Consider the following 21,541-nt stretch of genomic DNA (forward strand, 5'->3'; position numbering starts at 1 on the left):
ACTTACTGAGAAACATTTATTTTTCAGGGGCTTTCATGTTTTGATACTAGTCCTGCTGCGTTTTTTTGGATTAATTAAAAGGCCACAGCCTCGATGGACTCTGACTGAAAGGCAGACATAAAACTGCTGTGGGCACTTTGACAAACTCAAACTGCACTTCATGACGTCTTCACTGATGAATGGCAGCAGACAGAACTAAATTCATCTAAACTGGTCATGCTTGACTTGAGCTTGTCCTTCTACAAGTGAAAGGCGGGACTTGGAGTCTGGTGATACCAGTGTGTGTGCATGTCTGTACATGATTGGATTAAAGGATAAAGTCGCCCAAATATAAACATTCACTCACCCTCAAGCCGATGGAAAAAGTTGGGAGAAGTTTTAAAGTCCACGAAACATTTCTTGAGCTTCACAGCGTTCTCCTAGAAAACAGAAGGAGATGGAGGAAAACACGTAAATGGCTCCAAACAGCTTGTCCAGCATAATCTAAGTCTCCTTAAACCCTGAGATCCAATATTGATTTGAAAAGCCGTTATTCACCCTACTTCAGATGGAGTGAGTGCTGATGTTTTTGGCCTAGCAGCAGCAGTAAAAAGTAATCAGCATTAAAAAATCTGTACATGACGTCTTTTCAAATCAAACTGGGCTTTTGGACGCTTGGATCACATCCTGGATCAAACCCCTGCAATGAGGAATACGGTTGAACGCACACACAGGGAAGAAGAGGGCTGATGAAGAATGAAGCGCCTCAGGCAGGTCTGCGGTCAGCGCTGAGTAATAGTTGTCCAATAAAGTGCGGGCAGGACCCGGAGGCTCTGTGTAATGCCTCACCAGAGAGTCCTGCTGGGTGACATCCAGAGTACTGTAACTACTCTCCACTCACACCACCGGGAATTGTTTTTGTGTCTATCATTCAGACAGAAATCGACCACGGTGAGTTCCCCTAACTCCCTGCATCAAACAACACTTTTCCTCCTTTCTGCAACACATCAATAACACTCCTGCACTTCCTTCACACTCCCTCTCTCTGTTTCACTCTGTCACACTCTCTCCGGCTCAGTCTTGTTCTCTCTCACTTCAGGTACGCTTCTCTTCCCTCCTACACTTCCTCCCTGCTCTTCCTCTCTTTGTCACTGCCTTTGTCAATCCGTCCATCAGCCTCCTGCTAACTCTTCCACCGTGGGCTTTAGGCGCAGCACCTCAGTATTGATCACCTTAAACTCTCTGTTCAGTCCGGGCTTGGCTCGACAGGCGCTGTGATCCTGAGCGATCGTTCGGCTCAGGATGTGTCCTGGTGGCACGTCCACCTGCGAAGGCCTTGGCCGTGTCACCGTGGAGACATTTCATTAAAGGCGGCCTGTAAATTAACAAAGCAGGCGGACGGCTCAGCGAATGGGGTGAGGGGTAGTTTAAATCAGCCACCCAGATGGCGTGCAGCCTCGACATGAGGTCTGATGGTTTAATCATTCTGTTAAACCTTCAGAAATTTGTATCAGGAACGAGTCCAACACCTCAGCTCAGGGGATGTGAACATTAAAACAAATTGGCATGTATTTTCAGCTGTTGGGTGCACAGGATAGCCCTCCGCATAGCTCAGATGTGATATGTGGATGTAGCATGTGAGAAGGATTAAGTTTAAATTGCCTGGTTCATGATTTGGGAATGAGAGATATGAGCCCTCTGGGCAAATAGTTAGACTAATGCTATGCGGTCCTGCTCTCCAATTTATTGCCAGTGACATGTTTGTGAATATTTATTATTGCTCTCCACAGTATGCTTTTGGCTTTGCACCTAAAATGAGAATATCAATTACCAAACGAAAGAGCAGCCAACTGCGTTACCTGTAACTTATAGGATACAGAGTGCAATAATAAAGCCTAAATCCGGCTGAGAAACCCACACATGTGCACACGCACGCTCATGCACGCAAAAGTCTCTGGAAAACAATTTATTTCACCACGGCGTCCGCCACAGCCCAGTTGCTTTGTTTGGATTGGATGCAGCTGAAACTGCTAACAGACTGGCCCTTGTTAAGCTGCCTCTCGCTAAAGGTTGACCAGATTGGCAAAACAAGGACTCCCGATATAATTGAATCCACAAATTCAATGAGGAACATTCCTGACAGCAACACGTGTGCAAAGACTGTGAAAAAACATTTATGGGAAGCACAAAAAAAAAAAGTTGCCGTAGCTTTTGATTATACAGCAGCGGGTGGGATTCTGGCCCCCTCTGTTGATCTTACCTCATTTACACCAAGTAGAGATTTTTCTACAAGCACGAAAAAAGGGGAGAAAGGCAGGGAAACTGGGGGGGGGTTAAAATTAAGATACACTGAGTAGCTAGATGTGGAATCTATAGGCAGCGAGAGAATCGTGCATGTATGTAATTATGCAGTCATCATCGCAAACCTTGACTCTGAGCCAGCCAAAAGCCTGATCTGCCCTCGCTAATAGACCCAGCCGAAGACTTGAATCTATTAACAGCAGTTTTTTTGGTGCAGATTTTATGGAATTTTAATTGCAAACACATGGCCGGTGCGCATAAATGTTTTAACATATTGATCAGCCGGGTGCGAGACAGGCACGTCCGACTGGCCCTCAGGAGCTAAGGTTGGGTTTTTATATATTTATATATTTTTTTTAACCAGGGAGTCGTGCAGAACTCTCCAGCAGCATTCCTCAGCCGGGCTCCGAAAACTGCTGTCAGGGAGGGACTGTAAAGGCTTTTACAATCATCCCGAGAGTAAACACGCTTTACAAGCGAGCAAGGTTTAGAACCGAGTAAGGAGCTCTGCAGCCTCTTTTTTTAAAGAGCTTTAATTCGTTCTCAGTTTCATTCCATCCTTGAGCACGCGTCAGTGTTGAGCTTCACGGCTCTCGACTTCAGGTGTGCTGTATGTTTGTGTGTGAAAGAGAGACAGAGATGCAGCGGCGGGTGAGATATATAGTTTATCTGCCGAAAAGAAAAGTAATGGGGGTTGGTTAAAATAAAAAAAAAGGGGGGAGACGGCAGTAAGGAGGAGGACGTGCTAAAAAACAAGAAACAAAATAGTGCCTGCAGTCTTTCAACAGAGGAGAAGGAGAGGAGGATAATGAGCAAAATCACTGAGCCATGGGTGCAGGCGGTGCATGCAGTCACTTATTAACACACACACACACACACAGACACACACACATATTCATACGTCCGCACACGTTTAATTCACACCACGGCGCACATGCTTTGCCACGTGCATCCCTGCCGTCACTGCGTGCATAAACACATTAACATGCAGAGAAATGGTGGATTCTGGAGATGAAAGCCCCTCAGATCAGTGGCTGTACACTGACACAGTCGTAACCTATCAAGCTCAGAAGTGTGTGCTCGTGGCATCGGCAGGTCCGCCGGGATGCTGTGAAGTTTCTTTGTTCTGGTTTGATGTGCTGTGTTGCTAATACATGTATTCCAGCTTTCAAACTGTATAAAAGTTCCCTCGCCTGGCTTCTGATTAGCGAACTTATCCAACTGTAGGAAACCTCAGTCATATAGTGATCAAAACTAGTGTAGGAAGAGAGCTTATTGATACCATTTTACAAGTTACACCAGTGATTTTTGTTTTTTTGGGGGGGGGGGGGTAATTTGGTTTTATTATAACATGGATCCCATTTGGGTAGTCTCGCTCCTCATTTCAATCAGTTATGCTGGAAAAGAACATGTTGTCTGAGCATGCTGGGAACCAAAAGCAGTTATAGCTGTTTCAGATGGCCATACTCAAAGGGGGAATGAAAAGCCACCTGTTGTGGTGAGGCCGGCATCGTTTTCAGACAGTCGCGCCAATAAGGCCTTCTTAGTGTAACACGTTTTGTGTGTGTGTGAAAAGTGATAAATAGTTAAGTTAGGGTTAGGGTGTTAAAGAGAGACGGTCAAACATTTCAGACTTTCTCGCTTCCATACCAGCCACTGCATTAAGTGGGCATGAATGTTGGGCGGTTGGTTTCAGAAGGTAGTGATCAGTGCAGGGTGACCAGTGCTCACATTTGAAGTAGCCGGTGAATCTCCTGGTTGTCCCTTGGCAAAGGCGTACTTTTTCTGGCTAGCTGCGTCTATAGTGAATCTTTAACGAGGCTGAAATTTCTGGTTTTCTTAGTTGAGCAGTGACATTTTTGGTTGTGTTTGTTATTGCGTTGATTAATAGAATAAAGGACAGGGGTTAGCTTTATTTTTTGAGTGCAACTTTCTAAGCTGCCAACTCCATCAAGATCCCATGTGACCTCTCCAGACCTCCACCTGGTAAATAAAAACCAAAAAAATCCCAGGTTTGGTTTGACTTTTGTTGAAGCAAAACAAACAGCAAATGGTGAAATTGTTTGTAAGCACACAGAGTTTTCCCCTGCTCTGAGGGGACATTTTTTTTAGATCATTGGTGCACAACCTTTTTGGCCTTTGCACCTTCGTAGCCAAGCAGTGTAACTCAACAGTAGGAGTAGGAGAAACACGTCTTGTTGGAACCCCTCGCAATTCTCTTGAGGGGTCTCCCATCTTGGGAACCAATGGTTTAGATTTCGCAGCTCGTCTTTCTTTCCAGACTTCATTCCAGTTTAACTGCAGTGTTCCCGTAGTTCAGCAATTTCTTTGATTAGTACAGCAGCCAGTGGAAATGATGGGGAAACCATGTTGTAACCCAAATCGTAATAAACCGTGATCATCCTTTGGATGTGTGCTTCTAATCAACATCAACATCACTGACGCCAGGTTAAAAATCCTCCCTGTCTTTATCTCACACACACGTTTACAAGGCCATCGTCGAAAGCGCCGCCAAACCGTGTGCGCATGGGCCGCGCAGATACACCTAGTTCTTCCGCCAGTGCTCTAATCAAGGGAAATGTTTAACAACTGGCATGGCGCTAGCAGGGCTTTCCATTAATTTCCCATCCTCACCGGCAGAATGGAGGCAGGAGGAAGAGGGGCGGATGAGAGCGGAAGGCGTGAGGGAAAACTTCTGCAAAAAATCACTGCGATTAACGTGACCACAGCTGTCACGATCGATGTGTAACGGAGATCGTGCGAGAGCAACCCTGGTTCGAAAAAGTGTGCCGGTTAGGGTTTCCTGACTTCTCTTTTGAATTTTGAAGCTATTACTTCCATCATGTGGCCACCCCTGCTGATCAAAGGAGTGGTGGGTAAGAGAGAGAGAGATATGGAGAGAGGATTAACGGCTAACAAGAGGATTGGAGGGAGGAACAGATGACTGCTGGTTAAAGACAAAGGAAATCATATACCAAAGAAAAAAATGTAACTATGAGCGAGCTCCTTTGTAGTTTTGGGTATGACAGTTAATTGATGCAATATATAAATTCACAATGTGTCAAAACACAAATATCCTGCCCTAAATAGCCTCTCTACCCTTCCATTTTTGGTCTCCTCTCTCCTCCACTACCCCTTTTCTCTGTCCTGTTCACCTCTCTAATCCCCACTTACACCCTCCTCTCGTCTTCTTCCCCCGGCCATCTACTCCTCTCATCCTCCCTCCTCTTCTGTTTCAACTCTCCTCCTCCTCTGTCTCATGTCCTTTTCACTTCCCTCACCCCTCCTCTCCTTAACCTATAGAGCATCCCTCTCTCCTCCTCTCCTCCTCTCCTCCTCTCTTCCTCTCTCCCCCTCCACCGATTGTTACACTGTAATTGGAGCTGGAAGCCTCGAGACAAGCAGCTCAGTGTGCGTCAGGCTGACAGGCAGGTCCGTTGGCTTCTATTAAGCTTTAATAAGGGAGCAGGATTGGTAGAGGAGAGTTGAAGGGAGGGGAATGCGCAAGCCGCTGCTCCTACTGTCACCTCTCGGTAGGGTGCAGGAAAACCTGCCTGCTGTCACGCAACAACACAGAAATCCATCCGTCTATCCATTCATATTCAGGCTTTTTTCAGTTTATTGCTACCTGCTAAAGAATATCTGAGAAAGTGTAAAGAAAGTTGGGGAAGCGTAACGTGTGTCTCCGTTCTATTGCAAAAACACACACTCATGCACACACACACACACACACTTGTCAAGACCTTTCCTCCTGCATAGAGATGACAGCAGTATTATTGCACCGTACAGAATTTAATCTGAAGTGCCACACAGCAACCCTGGACCACAGTTGAGGTAAATGTTAGAGAAATATCTACAGCCTATACAGCTGAGTACGGCAAGAACAATTCCAGATGTGATGTGATGTGTGTGTGTGTGTGTGTGTGTGTGTGTGTGTGTAAGAGGGGATTTGCGGCTGTCCTCGAGTTATGTTGCTGCCTCGTTATGAATTTTCTGTGGTCGCAGCACGTCATTTTTGTTTACAAAGTCATCAGGGCTGCGGTTTATTGAAAAAAAATGGATTAATTCATTACTTGGCTTTTCAAACTCCTGCGGTATGTCTGTGTGTGTGTGTGTGTGTGTGTGTGTCGACACTGTAGATGAACACAGTGATAACCTCCAAATGCCTTTCTCTGTGTCGCATCTGCTGCCCTCAAGAACACCCTTTTCACTGAGTAGAGGAGCGATAATGTGATTGAAGCTGGCAGTCTTTCCAAATTGAACATTGGCCTGGAAACTTGAAAATAAATACAGCAAGAATCAGGGTTGTGTTTGGGCCGCTGCTACGATGATGCCAACAATGTGTTCAAGGAGAAAAGAACTCGCAACAAATGCCAAAGTCAATATAAACAGGGAGAACATGAATGCATGAAGGCTAAGGCACGTTAGCCTGGCTGTGTGACGGCACAAAGTAACCCCCGAGAAAGATGGGTCGAGAGATCGGAAAGATAAGCTGCCATCTACGTTCAGAGCAATTTTGAGGTATTGAGCAATCAAGTTATTACATCCCATTGGGCAAAGCTAGCCCCCATAATAAGCCTTAATACTCAGTGAAATAAACACTTTAGATTGATTTAATTCAGGCCACATGCGGGGGCTGTCTTTAGGAGAACGTTGAATGAAAAAGTACTTCTGAACAATCCCATTTTAGGTCAAAATATTAGATGGAAATGTACTTTTCTAGGATTAATGTTCAGAGGCGGCAATGAACTAATGGGGGATCAAAGAAGGAACAAGAAGTCAGAGGGAAATGAGAAAGGAAGAGGTTGTGACATCAAGCAAACAAAAAATTTAAAACAAATACCCTTTAAGACCGGACACAATCCCAGCTGATAAAACAGGATCTCCGGTTATCCAGGAGGATTCGTCCGGGGCTGAACTGAGCTGAACTGTACGTGTCACATAATTAACGGGCAGTAACTATGGCCAGTGTCCACGTGTATCACTCAGCTTATTGGATTGGTGATAAAGGACTAATTAGTGCTGAAAAGGACATTGATTGACCAACACGGGCAGTTGATTAATGCCAGGTTTCGGTCAATGGCAACCGCACACTTGTTGCGAAGATGGAAAGTGTCCAGGATCTATTGTCCAAGCTATACGATGAAATTGTGAGTGACAACTGGTCGATGAATGGTTGAATATAATTCTGGGTATTGGTAGCCGTGAATCTTTTACAGTGCAGTTTTGCTTTGATGCTTTTTAAGCTGGCCTGGCAGTGAAGCAACTGTCTGAATAGATAAAAGAAAAACACAGACAAGGCTCTTTATACTGAACCTTTTTGTTAATGACAACATTATTTTTTTGGGCCATGCTAGCAACAGTCCACCACTTTGGACCAGACTGAATCATCAGAGCACTGCCAGTGGAATGTTGTGCAGACATTCATTGTCCCCAGATGACGAATCCTACAGAGTTTGTTCATTCCCTGATTTTCCTTTAGCGCCAGCATGAGACTAGGTGTCATGACATATCACACTTTTTTGAATCTTCAGGCCCAGGAGGGAGGTGCTGATAAAGGAGACCTATTATACTCAGTGTTTTATATAGTTAAGTGCATGTAGAAGAGCTTGACATTTAAAAAGCTTGATGTCCGCACGAACAGAAGCTACTCTTTCCCAGAGAAAAGCACTGCTCAGGAAATGCCTTTTAAGTCTGTGACTTTGTAACATCACATTACATCACCATGTCAGACATATGCATACATTTCACCAAGCAGGTAGTTTGGCCCTTAACAATTCTGGTTCTGGCCCAAACGTGTGTAAACTGACCAATTAGAGGAGGTTTGAGGATTTGTTATTCAAGAGGGGGGGCCTTAAAGAGACAGGAGCTAAAACAGAGCGTTTCCAAATGAGAGGGAGTAAAGTGCTGCAGTGCTGGATGTGTGTTTTGAGCGTTAAAGCATGTAAACCTATCCTATCAATGACCCAAAATAAAATTATGAAACATGTCTCCTTTAAAGTTGAGTTGCAGTTCTTTTTTTTTTTCATTTTGTCAAGACAACTGTTAAGTCATCAATTGGAGACTCGAGTCTGACTCAAGCCGGAGTCACGTGACTCGCGTCCACACCTCTGCCTGTCAGTGTTGTCGTCCTGAGCTTGTCAACATGGTGAAGTCACCGCATGGCTGTGCTGATCAGATCGTAGCCACATTTGTGCTTTCGCTGGTCTCAATCATTCTTTCGGTGAAATGTTAGGTCATTGTAATTTTGTCTTTAAAGGCTTCGGGCCAGTTTGAGAAATGACTCTGCTTTTTTTCCATTAAGAGCTATTTTTAACAAGGCACAGTTTCCAGCATCTCCTCACAGTGGGAAGGAGCCAAAAACAAAGCCCGAGGTTTTTCTTCAGTAGCTGTGTCACTGTTTCTTAAGAAGAGGTGTTAGCCTACTGGAGAGCTTTGAAAGACTGTTGTTTTGTGCTCTGCCAACACAAACCACCAACATAAATGCCAGGAAAATAACATGAAACTAGATAGATTGCACTGCAGGTTGAAGTAGAAATATTTTTCACTGTGTGTTTTTGGTCGACTGCCCCTTTAAAGTGTACAAAAAGGCACCTCGGGCACACACAGCAGTTCAGCAGTCTCTCACAGGGCTTTAGCTGCTTTTCCCTCAGCTTAATGTCAGTGTGTAGAGTAACACATTATTATTATAAGCCACAGGCCACATTAATTAACCACCAGGCTGTTTGAGTATTTGCACCACAACCAGCTCCATTTGTCCCCATTAAAAGGGAATTTGTCACTCAATAAAAGTGTTTGTCAGAGAAATCTGCTGCTGTTCTCTGCATGTTCATTCTTTGTCCCGTTTTCTTCTACTTCTCTTCTTTTTTTTTTTTGCTGCTTTTCTGTGCTGTGTGTAAGTGAGTAAGTGGCTCCCAATGTCTATTAATGACATCCATTTATTTTCTGCGAGAAAGGATTTACTTCACTGTCCTAGTGGAGACAGTCCTTCCTCTGCTGCTGTTGGTGTTGTAATTTTACAACTATTACTATGTTTGTCTAAGGCCCCAAATGTTCGAGTTCGCTTTGGGCAACATTTCTCTTTCTCTCTCTTTTTCTCTCTCTCAGTAACACCCTCCTCATTTCCTTCTTCTGCCTCTCTCCAAATCTGCTTCCCTTGGCACAGTTTCATTGTGTTTGTTGGTGTTGGTCCCACGAGCTCACACAGCAAAGAACAACTTCTCTTCTGGCATTCTCTAATTGATCCGTGGCAGACCCGCGCTGTGGTCTAGCTGTATTCATATCTTCAATAATTCATAAACCATTCTCTCGGAGGGAGTTCATCTCGTGTTCTTATACAGAAGAAACACAGAAATTCATGGTCACGTCTGCTGATACGGCACCCTTTATCTATAAACACAACACCTCGCGTTCAGGCTTTGGCATTTAGATGCAACAGGGGAAAACTATCAGCGTAATTGTATGAGCAAAAAGGAGTACACAAACTTTTTATTTGTAAATTTGCAGCACAGACAACAAGTGTTTTAAGGTGTTTCTTAACTGTGTTAGGAACATTAGACTAAAAGCTGAGGTATCCAGAGAATTGAATGCAAACTTGTGTAGTTTAGCGGAAGAAATTATAATCAGAAGAGAAAGAATTGTGTGTGTCTGAGTCTCTTTGGGTTTGTGTCCATGATTAGAAAAACTGACCTCAAAGGACAGCACGACGTCGTACTATTGTACTCTGTTTATACGTGGCAGACCCCGCCACCTTTCTGGCTTCAAACCGTGTTCTGCGGACCTTATTTTCAGCTTGTGAAAAAATAAATACTTCTGTGTTTGTATTATTACCTCATTCATGTTTAATTATAACAATCATGAGTTTGAATTTCTTCTCCAAAACTACGCAGTGCCCCTTTAACTGTTTTTAGATCATTTTTTAAAAATCTAAATCAACAAGATCTTTGCTGTAAACATTATGAAAACTTGAACGTATTACTCACCATTAATGCCAGACTTGGCATCCCTCCCTATAAAGCTAATGTTGTGAAACATGTTAGGGTTGAGAGCTATTCTCAATCAGGAAGACAGTTATTACAGCTATTAAAATCACCATCCACTTTAAGTAATGAAGGCAATTAGCTGCAGCTACCTTGGCTGGAAAGCATATGACCGTTCCCACCCACAGAGGGAAGAGAGAAAATAGGCTGTTTTGTCTCGCTGTTTGTGAACTCCCACATGTTTAATACAGGAAACACTGATGCTATTAACATGGTCCAACCAGTAGACTGATAGCATCTCTCTGTTCTCATAGGGTTGCTGCTCCAGGAGAGTTTCATCGAGGAGCCCGATGGACTGGTGTCTGTAAACCTGCTGGTGGTGTCTGCTGTCTCAGCCTTCGCAACAGGAGCTATCCTCTCGGGCCTCACTGTCTGCTGGATCATGAGTCATCGCCACCGCCACTCTCGAGGCTCGGGAGGCAACGGTGCCCGCCGCAAGAATGACAAAGAGCAGAGCATGCTGGGGCAGGGCCGCAGCGGGTCTGTAATGAGTGTAACAAGAACCAGCGGCGGCGAGAGGCGTCGATCACAGGCGGACAACCCGTTTGTCACGCCCAACGGCTGGCCTAAAGGAGAGATGGACCCTGGTTTGCTGCCTACCCCGGAGCAGACCCCGCTGCAGCAGAAACGGACCATGCGTCTCCCAGACACCGACTGGGACCAGAGCCAGACCTTCCTCACCGCCGTGGGGACACCCTGCCTCAACAACTCCGTCATCTACCTGAGCTCCAAGTTCCTGCACGGAGGCGGAGGGGGAGGAGGGATGGTCCGGATAGAGGACCCAGGGGAAGTCATGCTGCCCCCGCACACAGAACGCCAGCGCTACCTGATCCTCGCCACCCAGAGAGGGGAGCATGGTGGCAGTCGTCCCAGCGGCGCCCTGAGAAACTCAGCGGGAGAATACATCTACCCCGCCACGCCGCAGGACTCCCCCGACCGACGGAGGGTGGTTTCGGCTCCCACTCCCCACATGGACTATGGGGAGCCTCGCTGGAGTCACGAGGCACTCAACTACAACAGCAACAATGGAGCGCCCTATCAGCCCCAGCGTCAGGGCCTCATCAGGCCAGACATGCATGGGCCTCGAGGGCTGGGAGAACTGGCTGACTTCAGCCATCTTCTAGGCAAGAACATGGGAGAGCGCACCCCAAGTGGCCAGTGAGGAGAAGAACGTGAGCTCTCTCTGAACACCCATTCCCTCCAACAGCAGACTGGAATAAATCAACCCCTCAGACTCACTGTCCCGGTCCAACCTTACCCTGTCTGTCCTCTCTCACTGTCATTCAATGTTCTGACGTCATTCAGCTGACTGAAGAGAGAGACAGAGAGAAATGAAACAAAGAGAGAGTTGAAAAAGAGGAGGAAACTCTCCTCACGTCTACAGTTCCTCTGCTCTTAACCTGAGGCGCACCCCTCTGCTCTGTTTGTGGTACGACCCGCAGAGCTTGACTTTGACACCACAGGACAAACAGAAAGGCAAAGAGGAGGGGTGCAAAGGAAAGGGAAACTTCTCAGTGGAGCATGTAGGGAGGAAAAAAAAAAAAAAGACTATTTCGCTTTCAGCGCCAAATGTGAAAGGTCTCCCTCCGCCATTTTGTTCACCGTTTTGACACCTTGGAACTTGTTTGATTGTGAAATTTTGTTTCTGCTTTTGTTTTCCTGCACCAGTGGCATCCAGCAGACAACAATGTGCTTTACTATGGATTTCAGATGACACTAAAAACTGTTGTAGCCGTGCCAGAGGGCACTGACTCTCAGTGAATCATGCAGTGTGTGTGTGTGTGTGTGTGTGTGTGTGTGTGTGTGTGTGTGTGTGTGTGTGTGTGTTTGTGTGTGTGTGTGTGTATGTGATTGTGTGAATGTGAGTTGCCACAACAACCCCAACCAGTGTCCTGTCTTTTACTGTGAAGTATAACTGTTTAATGACATTTCTGTGAAGCAGGAGGTTGATGTTAACATTATTTCCCCGTTTATTATTTTTTTTATATATATATATATATATATATACAAACAATCACAGAGAGACAAATGGATTTTATTATGTGTCTCCTTGGAGCTCTATGTGTTTATCAACTAGAGGTTTGGATGGGTGACCACTGGCTAGTGGAGCGCTGAGACTCCCATCGTAATTTCTGTGATTCCCAGCAGCTCCGAGGCAGTGCTGGACGGAGCCGCCATGAAGTGAAAGAAAGCAATAATAAGCAAGACACACATAAGAAATGAAGCCAGTTTAATTTGATATTTTATAACTGTTTTCTCAGCAAAGCAAACTGAAGTTAAGAGATGTTGGAGGAAGCTGGGCAATGGGGAAAAAAAAAAGGAACAATACCTCCCCTCCTCTCCTCCCTCCCTAGCTGCCTCTCAGTATGCCCGGGTCTGCCTGACCCGACCTGAGGCCCCCCTGGGCTCCGTAGTCCATTTGAAGGAGGGAATGTGAGCTGTGGCTGTCTGGCTGTCTGACTGGCTCTGTGAGGCCCGGCCGCTTGGGAGCTCCATTCAGTCTCTTCTGCCCCGACACTGAGCCTCTTTGTGCCCCAGAAGCAGGAGGAGACTGCGGCAACAAATAGCCGTTAAGAGTCAGGGACCTAGCCCAGCGCCGCAGCCTAGCAGAATATCAATGAGGAGGACAGCAGCTCCATCCGTCATGTGAGATGTACCAACCAGGACCGGGCATCTCTTGTGCTTCAGCCGCTCCAGTTATTCAGCGGCCTGCCAGGGCAGGGAGGAGTTGAGGGGCTGAGGCCGGGGCTGAGGCCGGGGCTGAGGCCAGAGTTGGGGCACTGCTAACTGTCACAATGGTCATCCCCTTGTGGCTCCATCCCTTTTCTGTCTTTCAGTGTGTTTCATCACAAAAGGGGGATAAAGAAAACAGATGGGCATGGGTATACTTGGGTGTGGAGTTACTCTTTCACTCCGTTGTCTGATCTTTTGATGTTTTCTATTTTTGTCTGTTCTTGATTCAAATGTAGATCCAGAGATAGCCTCTTCTTTTTTGGGGGTTTTTTTTGTGTGTTTTTTTTTTTCATCTGGGTCATGCCGTGGTGGTGTTTTTGTGTGTGTCTGAGTCTCTTTGGGTTTGTGTCCATGAATGCGCTGCTCATATTGAGTGCAACAAAAACAGCTTTGATCAATTTCACCCTCATTCTCGCCCTTCTTCTGTTCTTTCCTGACCCTGTTCCTTTCTCTAGTGATCCATTAATGTTGCGGAGCAGACTTTTGCTTGATATTCACAAATCTACGCTAACAGGGTCAGAGCCCTGCGTGGGAGCGGTCCGTGCTATACAATATATTAAAACCATTATACTTTACATAAAGAAGTGCAGTTGAAATGGAAGAGCTGTTCTCTCGCTTTGTCAAGGGGGACCTCGGATCACAATGTACAAAAACTCTGGGCCAGGCATAATTAGAAATCTTACCTGAATACCTGTGCAGAGATGACGCATTTAGATTTTGAGAATGTTTTGAAGAATAGGTTTGAAATATATGTTTTTCCACCAAAACCTTCAGTTTAAGTTTAAAGCAGCAAAATGAAGCTTTGTAGCCTCCTTAACTCACCAGGGTTGGTTTGGCTTCCTCTCATCGCTTTCATCAGTTTCGTTTTCAGGCTTCAGTTAGCACTTTCTTTCAGCAATAATGCTAAAAAATATATAAAAAATCAACTGTACACCGCAGGCCAAGCCCAGAGTGGCAGACATTGTGAAGAATTTAGCATCTCAAGTCTCAAATTTGTCCCCCAGTAATGGTGGAGACCAAAAAAAGAGCTAAAAGAGAGGGAAATGTGTTTAAGATATACTCAGTTTTGTTTGAAATGTTGTAATACAAAGGCAAACAATACTTTGAGTAAAATGGTACCTACCATTGAAATTTTTTAAGTTTTTTTTTAAGTTTTTCAACAAAATCCAACTTTTTTTTGCGCCGACTGAAGTCAAACTAATTGCCGCGTTGAAACACCAACACTGCTGCAAGAACCTTTCCCAAAACGATTGAATAAACTCCCTTTGTTTGTCAAAAATTAAAGCGACTCAAACTGTTTCATCCGACAAAGTAAACAAGACTGGGACTCAGATCCGATTTTTCACCACCAGCTGACAGTTTTTGACACATTTCAGTCTGTGCCCGAACGGTAATGAGGTTCGACACACAGCTCAGAGCTGGAGGTGCTGCGTGAGACAGGCCAGTGAAAGAGATTTATGAAAGCAAGGACAGAGGAGGAGGTCAGGCGGGCGAACATGATGTTACTGCATTACCGCCTCACCACATTAGTACAGTGTATTCTTTACACATTCCACCCTGAAACAGGTCATTAGTATTGAGGATACGGAGCCCTCCACCAGCACGGCCTCCTCATCTCTCCGTCTCCATCTCTGCTGTGACCTGAGTGCTGCGTGTCTGTATGTGTGTGTGTGTGTGTATGTGTGTGTGTGAATGAAGCCTCTCTGTCTCGGACGGCGTGCCCAGCCAGCCGTGTCCTCGCTCTGCATCTCCTCTGGTGTTTCACTAAACATGCTTGATTAGGCAAAGTACATTCCCGGCCCCCCTAATGGCCTGATGAGCCCTTGAGAAGATTACTGCAGACACGTCAGCCCTGAGAAGGACTGGGGGGGGGTGAACGTTCAACCAGCTCTTTACCCCTCCACTGACCACCAGCCACACACACACACACACACACACACACACAAAATAGTGTCGGCCATTTCACCAAAATCGGGAGGCAGCTGAATTAACATCAGAAAAAGAGGCTCGACAGTGAGTGATTCTAGGAAACGCACTGTACATGATGTTATCTCGCTCGACTGTACAATTTGATTACCTTGGTTGGACATTACAGAGCAGCTCAAGAATTCAGGTGTAACCTCGTCTGTTTATTAAAGCCATCGTCCTCCCCCTTTCCTTTACATACTTCGTGTCATTCCACCTCTTTCACCAGCTGCACTCTGTCTTCTTCTCCCTTTAAGCCCCCTTTTTTATTGTCAACAGACTCGCACTATCTCCCGGGCCCGCAACGCGAGCCCGCCGCTTTTCCGCCCTGCCCGTCACGATCGAAGGTTAGCTGGTTAATTTAATGAGTCGATGACGGGAAAAACGCAAATCAAAGTAATTCACAAAATCCCGCTTTATTTCACGTCAAATCCTTAATGTGTTACAATTTCTTGTAGATATTCTCAGAGCCTCTCATGCGGGAAATTGCTTTCCTTTGCTTAGAAATGATTTTGTTTGGCGTTTTTTTTTTTTCTTTCTTTCTTTCTTTTGTCACACGCAACACATATTGCCTCCAGCCCTTCACACTCACGCACACACACACACACATTTTCCCTCTTTATCTCTACCCTGCACATATCAACGAGCACATTCATGAAATTCCCACCCAGCCCTCGTGACCCAGTCTTTTTTTCTTATTATTTATCAGGTTGTGTCTGCGTGCTTGTTAAAGAGACCATGCCTTTTGTGTGTTGGGGTTGTTTGTGCTGTGTGGTCCCAGTGACGATGCGTTGCCCCCCCCCCCAGCCAATAACTGCCATCTTGCCCTACAGTGCTCCACGGCACTGTACGTGCTCTCTGCCCTAAAAAGAGTCCAGAAATAAATCCACCATCGCACTTCCAAGCCAACATGTGAGAGGGAGGGAGAAAAAAAAAAAGCACAAAAACAAGGCGAAAACAAAATCAACGTTTGCATTTTTGTAAAGCTGTAGATGTATTTAGTCAGCACTGATCATTTCTGTTGTCATGTTTGTTTTTTCTATAGTTTGTTTCTGTGGTAGATATTTGGTTTTGAAATTATATGGAATATTATTGTATATGATTTCAATTTTTCGATTTCTCTGGTGTGCCGGATTTGATGACGACAATGAACACGAACCTGATGACTATCATAACTATTATTACATTGACAGTGACAATGAAGCAGTACTGTGAGCAGCACTGAGGTGTTGCGCCCTGTTTGGATGCTGAATGGTAAAAGAAGAAGAAGAAGAAGAAGAAGAGGTGGAGGAGGAGTGAATGAACTCATACAGGCTGAGGTTTCTAAAAGAGATTCTACTTTTCTCCTGCGGAGTGGAGTCTCCTGCTACTGTGAAGGACCCCGCCAACCTGTGGCTCTTACCAGGGACCTCGGGGGGGAGGGGGGGGCAGGCTGTCATCAGATGACAACACATGTCCCTACTACGTGTACATAACCTTGATGCTTACATGTAATTTAAGTGCAGTAGCTGCATGACGACACAGCCTCTGTGTGTGTACAGAAGTAGCGACGTGTGAATTTGTACAGTACATGCAAGTGTGTGTGCTTGTGTCCGCGAAGAAATCTGTCTGTCGTCACGCAAAAAAGCAACACGTGCATGCACCCTCCAACGACTGCCCTGCACACACATACACTCCATGCACACATGTACACACACACACACACACACACACACACAAACACACACACACACACTCCAGCAGTTGTTCACAATTCTCCACATTGTCCTGAGCTCTGCCTGTCACTCCGCATGGAGACTTTGCTCTATGTCAACTTTCTTATTCTAATAAACCACTCAAACATTGAATTCTGAAGTGTCTTTATTGCCTACAGTCCGTTTGATTCATGTCATTTTTGTGTAATCTAGAGATAGTTTACTAAAAGTAATACCACACTGAAAATACTCTTACAGGTCCTGCACTAAACTATACTCTACTTCAGGAAAAGTACAAGACTAAAATGTACTTTAGGTATCAAAAGTAAAAGTATTCATTATGCAGAATGAACTACTGGCAGCGCAAGTCAAAAAGTCCCAAAAGATGTATCTTATTCAGGACTCCTTGTGCTCTTAAACTGTAAATCATTTTTCCTGAACTCAGGAACATCTTAAAGAAGAATCCCATGTTTTGAATGTAAAACTGTCAGATCAGTGTGGTGAGGTCGGTACTCCTCTGAACTGTAGTGGAGTAGAAATTAATCGCTGATTGGAAATACTCAAGTAAAATGCGAGTACTTCAAAAATCAGAGGTAGTCCAGGAAATCCACATTTAAGAATGTAGAAGCATCGAACAAGGAAGGAAATATTTTAAAAAGCCTTTATTGTAGCGACTTGATCATAGTTGGAGTGCCTGGATTGCCTCTGTGGACACTTTTTTCCCTACGTTATAATACATCAGGCAACCAATCATCTTGTTTTTCTACAGCACCAGTACCATCCAGTTCACAAATGGAGTCCACCGCATGATTTGCATCACTGTGCTTGCAGCGCACACCGCCGGCACACAGTCGAATAGATGTACAATGTTTTGATGACTGTAGGCTATAACTAAAAGGTACCAGCAGTAGTCAGGTAGCTTTCATTAGCGCAATTCAATTTTGTGTGTGTTGGACAACATTTCGTTAGTTATTTAAACAAGACAAACAAAAAGAAAAACAAATACCATCACCTTGTTTTAATGAAGCACACAATATCAAGTTAGCAGTCCAGTTAGCAGACAGATCACTTTTTATTATCCAAACATAATTCAGGCACATTAGATGTTACCTGGGGGGCAAATGAACAACTTTACCCAACGTTAGACAACGTGCAACAACAACATGCAACAGTCATTCAGAACGAAGTCTCCCCTGATTTAAATGGACGGCAACAGATCAGCTCGACACCCTCAAAACGATTCACCCACTGGAAAAAAAAATGTGATGATGATGTAATTACATTAAGATGCAAGGTGTCAAAGAGAGCACATTTCAATAAAGCTGTTCGCTTTGTCATATTGGGTTATTGTAATGTAATGTTCTCAGATAAACTGCAGCCTGAAATACTCATTAATGGATAGAGAAACTCCTACAATCCTCTAAAATCGCATTGAATTAATGAAAAATGCATTACCATGAGGCTAGAGACCCGGCTGACAGTGAGATTGAGACACAGTGCGCGCTGAGCAGGTTTTAAAGTGCAGTACCATCGGTCTTCATTAGAGAGAGCTGTTGCTCCACGAGCGCGTTGTGACTGTAGCAATGAATGCACAAAGCCTGGAGCGACACTTCTACGTGTTTAGTCAAAGATTCATAAAAAATGTGTAAATCACTGAGAGGGGTTGTCATCTGCCTGTCAGTGCACATTGCCCGGTGCAGTCAGGCATTTACATCACCCCTCTCCATCACTTCCCACCTACCCTAATCACTGTACTCCTCTTCCTCTTCCTCTTCCTCTCGCCATACAGCTCTTCATCTCTCTGGGGAGCCCATCAGGCCATTTCACATCTGTTGAGTGGTGGAGGACTGTGAGGACCTGTCAGGGGCTCTCATTCGCTGGTGTTTTATGGGACTGAAACCCTTCAGTGCTGCAGTACTCGAGTGATAGGAACGGAGGAGGAGGAGGGAAGGAGGGAGGGAGGTGGACGGTGACTGCGTTCCACCCTGTGTGCAATTCCACCGGAGCACTCGTGGCACCCTCTCCTCTGCAGATTTAAGGTGACTGCATGTTCCAGCTTCGGGATAATTTACAGCTTGTTTACACCCGGCCTGTGTCCCATCAAATCCCTGAAAAAGTATGAGGCAGTGTGCGTGTGTGTGTGTGTGTGTGTGGCACCATGTAGTCCTCTACATCCTTCAGTTCCTCTGACTTTCCTCCGCTATCTATCTCCTTCCCCCTCCCTGTCCTTCTCTCCCACAGCCCACCCCTTCACCCCCCCCCCTCTCTCTCTCTCTCACACACACACACACACACACACACACACACACACACTGACACACTCATTACGATGAATCTGATTAATGAAGAGGCTGAAACAGTGCCAGTGGGTACTCTCCTTGATTTGACTGCCCACTCCACAGCTGAGCTCCATGTCACGCCAGCTGCCGTCCATCTCGCCATCTCAATATTTGGACTCCAATTACACACTTTTTCTCCAAAAAAAACCTTTTCCATATGTTTTCTAGGTATACAAGCAGGTGTGTGACATATCAACACAGTGTGAGGGAACGAGCATTGTCAGCACAATAACACAAGGGTTTCATTAACCCAAATCTTAATGTTCAAATCAGGAATAAAGCGATTTTACTTGGCTTTTAACTTATTAAACGGGGCAAAGTTAAGCAGCTATTTCCAACATCTCTTTCATTTTGTGACCTGAATGAAAGCTGGAACAAGTGAAATATTCAGCCATTGTCTACTCACCACCATGTCGATGGAAAGCTGGTAGTCTCATAGTCCACAAAACATTTCTGCAGCAAGACAGCAAGACAGCAAGACAGCGTTGGAGATTTTTATACAGCTCGGCGAGCATTCTCCAAGTCCCCAGAAGCCCAGCGATCCCACACTGATTGATTGAAAGATTATTTACACCCTTGACACGTAATCAAGCTCGTGCACCCACTTTCAGACGAGGTGCACGCGAATGATTTTTGTTTAGCGGCTACAGTTAAGGCTTCTGACTAAAAAGAGATGAAAATAATCTCTTCGAAAATCATTTTTGGATCTCAGGGCTTCCACAGAGTCATTTTGTGTTTGTTGTTTTTTACATTTTTAACAAGACCTCGTGTCCTTCAGTCGTTCAGGAGAATGCTAAATGTTTTGTGGGCAACGAAGCTTCGCCTGACTGTCCGTCGGCATGGGGATGAGTAGATAATGACTGAATTTTCCAATGCTTGGGTGAACTTTTCCTTTACAGTAGGTTTGACAGTAGCGTAGGTGACGCTGTGGTTGAAATCCCTATTATGGCAAGTATGATTCACTGCGTTGGACCTTTTTAGTTTAGCCTGTTAGCATGCAAACACTTACTAAGTGCAGATGAGACGGGTGATTGTCATTTTTGCAGGCATGTGGTTATTTTTTGACCATTAAACTGAGTGTGAGACTTCTGAGACGTTTCACTCAAAACAACAGACACTGCAGTCTCCAGAGCGACACCTCTAAGACTCAGAAATGCCTTTTCGCAGCACCGTATCCACCAGACAAACAGCAAATATAACGCAGCATACTCAAAACAGAACGTACAACAAAACACAGTAAAAACACACAATACCAAAACTGAAATTACAGTTCACAAGTGAGCACTTCTGCGCCTCAGTGCTCTGTACCTCCGCCCTGAAGGCGGTGGGGTGAGATGGTGTTTAGTGGATGTGTGATATCCTGTTCTGTTAAGGTTGCAATGTGGGTTGTGGTTAGATTCAGCTCTTTAAGGTTGAGCGAGGGGAGACCAATTATCCCGGCAGCTGTATCAGTTATATCAGTGTGGCCCAGTTTTTTTTTTTAAACAGACAGCAACTGATCATCTCTGTCATCATTCAGTTTTCACATGGACTGTTTACAGGTAAGTCGCCACATCAGTGGGAAGATCTCAACTCACGGCTCACGGATGAAATGTTGGTACTTATGCAAATCACTGACATATTTGCATTAGTATGTGTCTCAGGCTGCATAGTGGCATTTCAAAATGTGTCACATCACGTCGACATTACATGCTCACAGCCTGACTGTCAGGGGACGGCCGTGCAGTTACAGGCGAGGAGCTCGCCAAGCTATTGACTGCAGTGTGAGACTGCCTTTTTCATTTAGAAGTGTGAAACTACCCGATCTTTGTCAGGAGACCTCAGGCTGTGTGGTAGTTATTTTTGACGAGGGGATGGGACGTCTCCGGTTGTGTTTAAGGGTGAACAAAACAGGATCTTCTCCTCGGGCTAACCAAGTGATTTTGTTTGTTCTTGTTTGCCGAAACCAATCATAAGCAAACAAAGTGTTCCGAAAACTGAAAATTCAGCATATCTGTGGTTTGCAACTCATTACTACTAATAACTCAAATCAGAATGTTATTTAGTCATCAGTGTCACTGTTTGACTTTAAATGCCTCCCCTGAACATTAACTAATGATGAAACAGAGCTAAAGTGAAATGATTTCGGGGAACACAAATTAGCGAGCGCTCCGCAGAGTCATGTGACTTGACAGGGTGTCCCGAAACACTCACTGAGCGGCGAAAGTGCACGAGAAAGGTCATGATGTTGAGTCACAACTTTGCATCTGCATTCAGAGCTGAATTGGCTGAAGTGTCATTCATGTGAAAATGGCGTACAGAGACCGTCCTACACACACGCAATCTACAAACATACATTTACACACATAAACAGAAAAAGATGCATCCAGCAAAAGACTACAGAGATATTTGATTGTGATTGTTGTGTCAGATCGTGTTTCCAGATTTTGACTCTGTTTCAACATCTTCACAGTCTAAGACTTGTTGACTCTAATCATCCAACATCTGTATC

At 45.0% G+C, this 21,541-nt stretch overlaps 1 protein-coding gene across 2 annotated transcripts in view; it reads left to right on the top strand.

The window, feature by feature from the left end:
- sema6bb (sema domain, transmembrane domain (TM), and cytoplasmic domain, (semaphorin) 6Bb) overlaps positions 1-16,864 on the top strand; it is a 138,498-nt gene extending 121,634 nt beyond the window's left edge. For both annotated transcript variants that reach the window (XM_030433231.1, XM_030433229.1), the window contains one exon: positions 10,574-16,864. In XM_030433231.1, the coding sequence (XP_030289091.1) occupies positions 10,574-11,481 (908 nt within the window). In that variant the 3' untranslated portion in view covers positions 11,482-16,864. The remainder of the gene's footprint in view (positions 1-10,573) is intronic.
- Positions 16,865-21,541: the final 4,677 nt, after the last annotated feature.

The sequence above is a fragment of the Sparus aurata genome, chromosome 11 (genome assembly GCF_900880675.1).
Source record: "Sparus aurata chromosome 11, fSpaAur1.1, whole genome shotgun sequence".
NCBI classification, from domain to species: domain Eukaryota; kingdom Metazoa; phylum Chordata; class Actinopteri; order Spariformes; family Sparidae; genus Sparus; species Sparus aurata.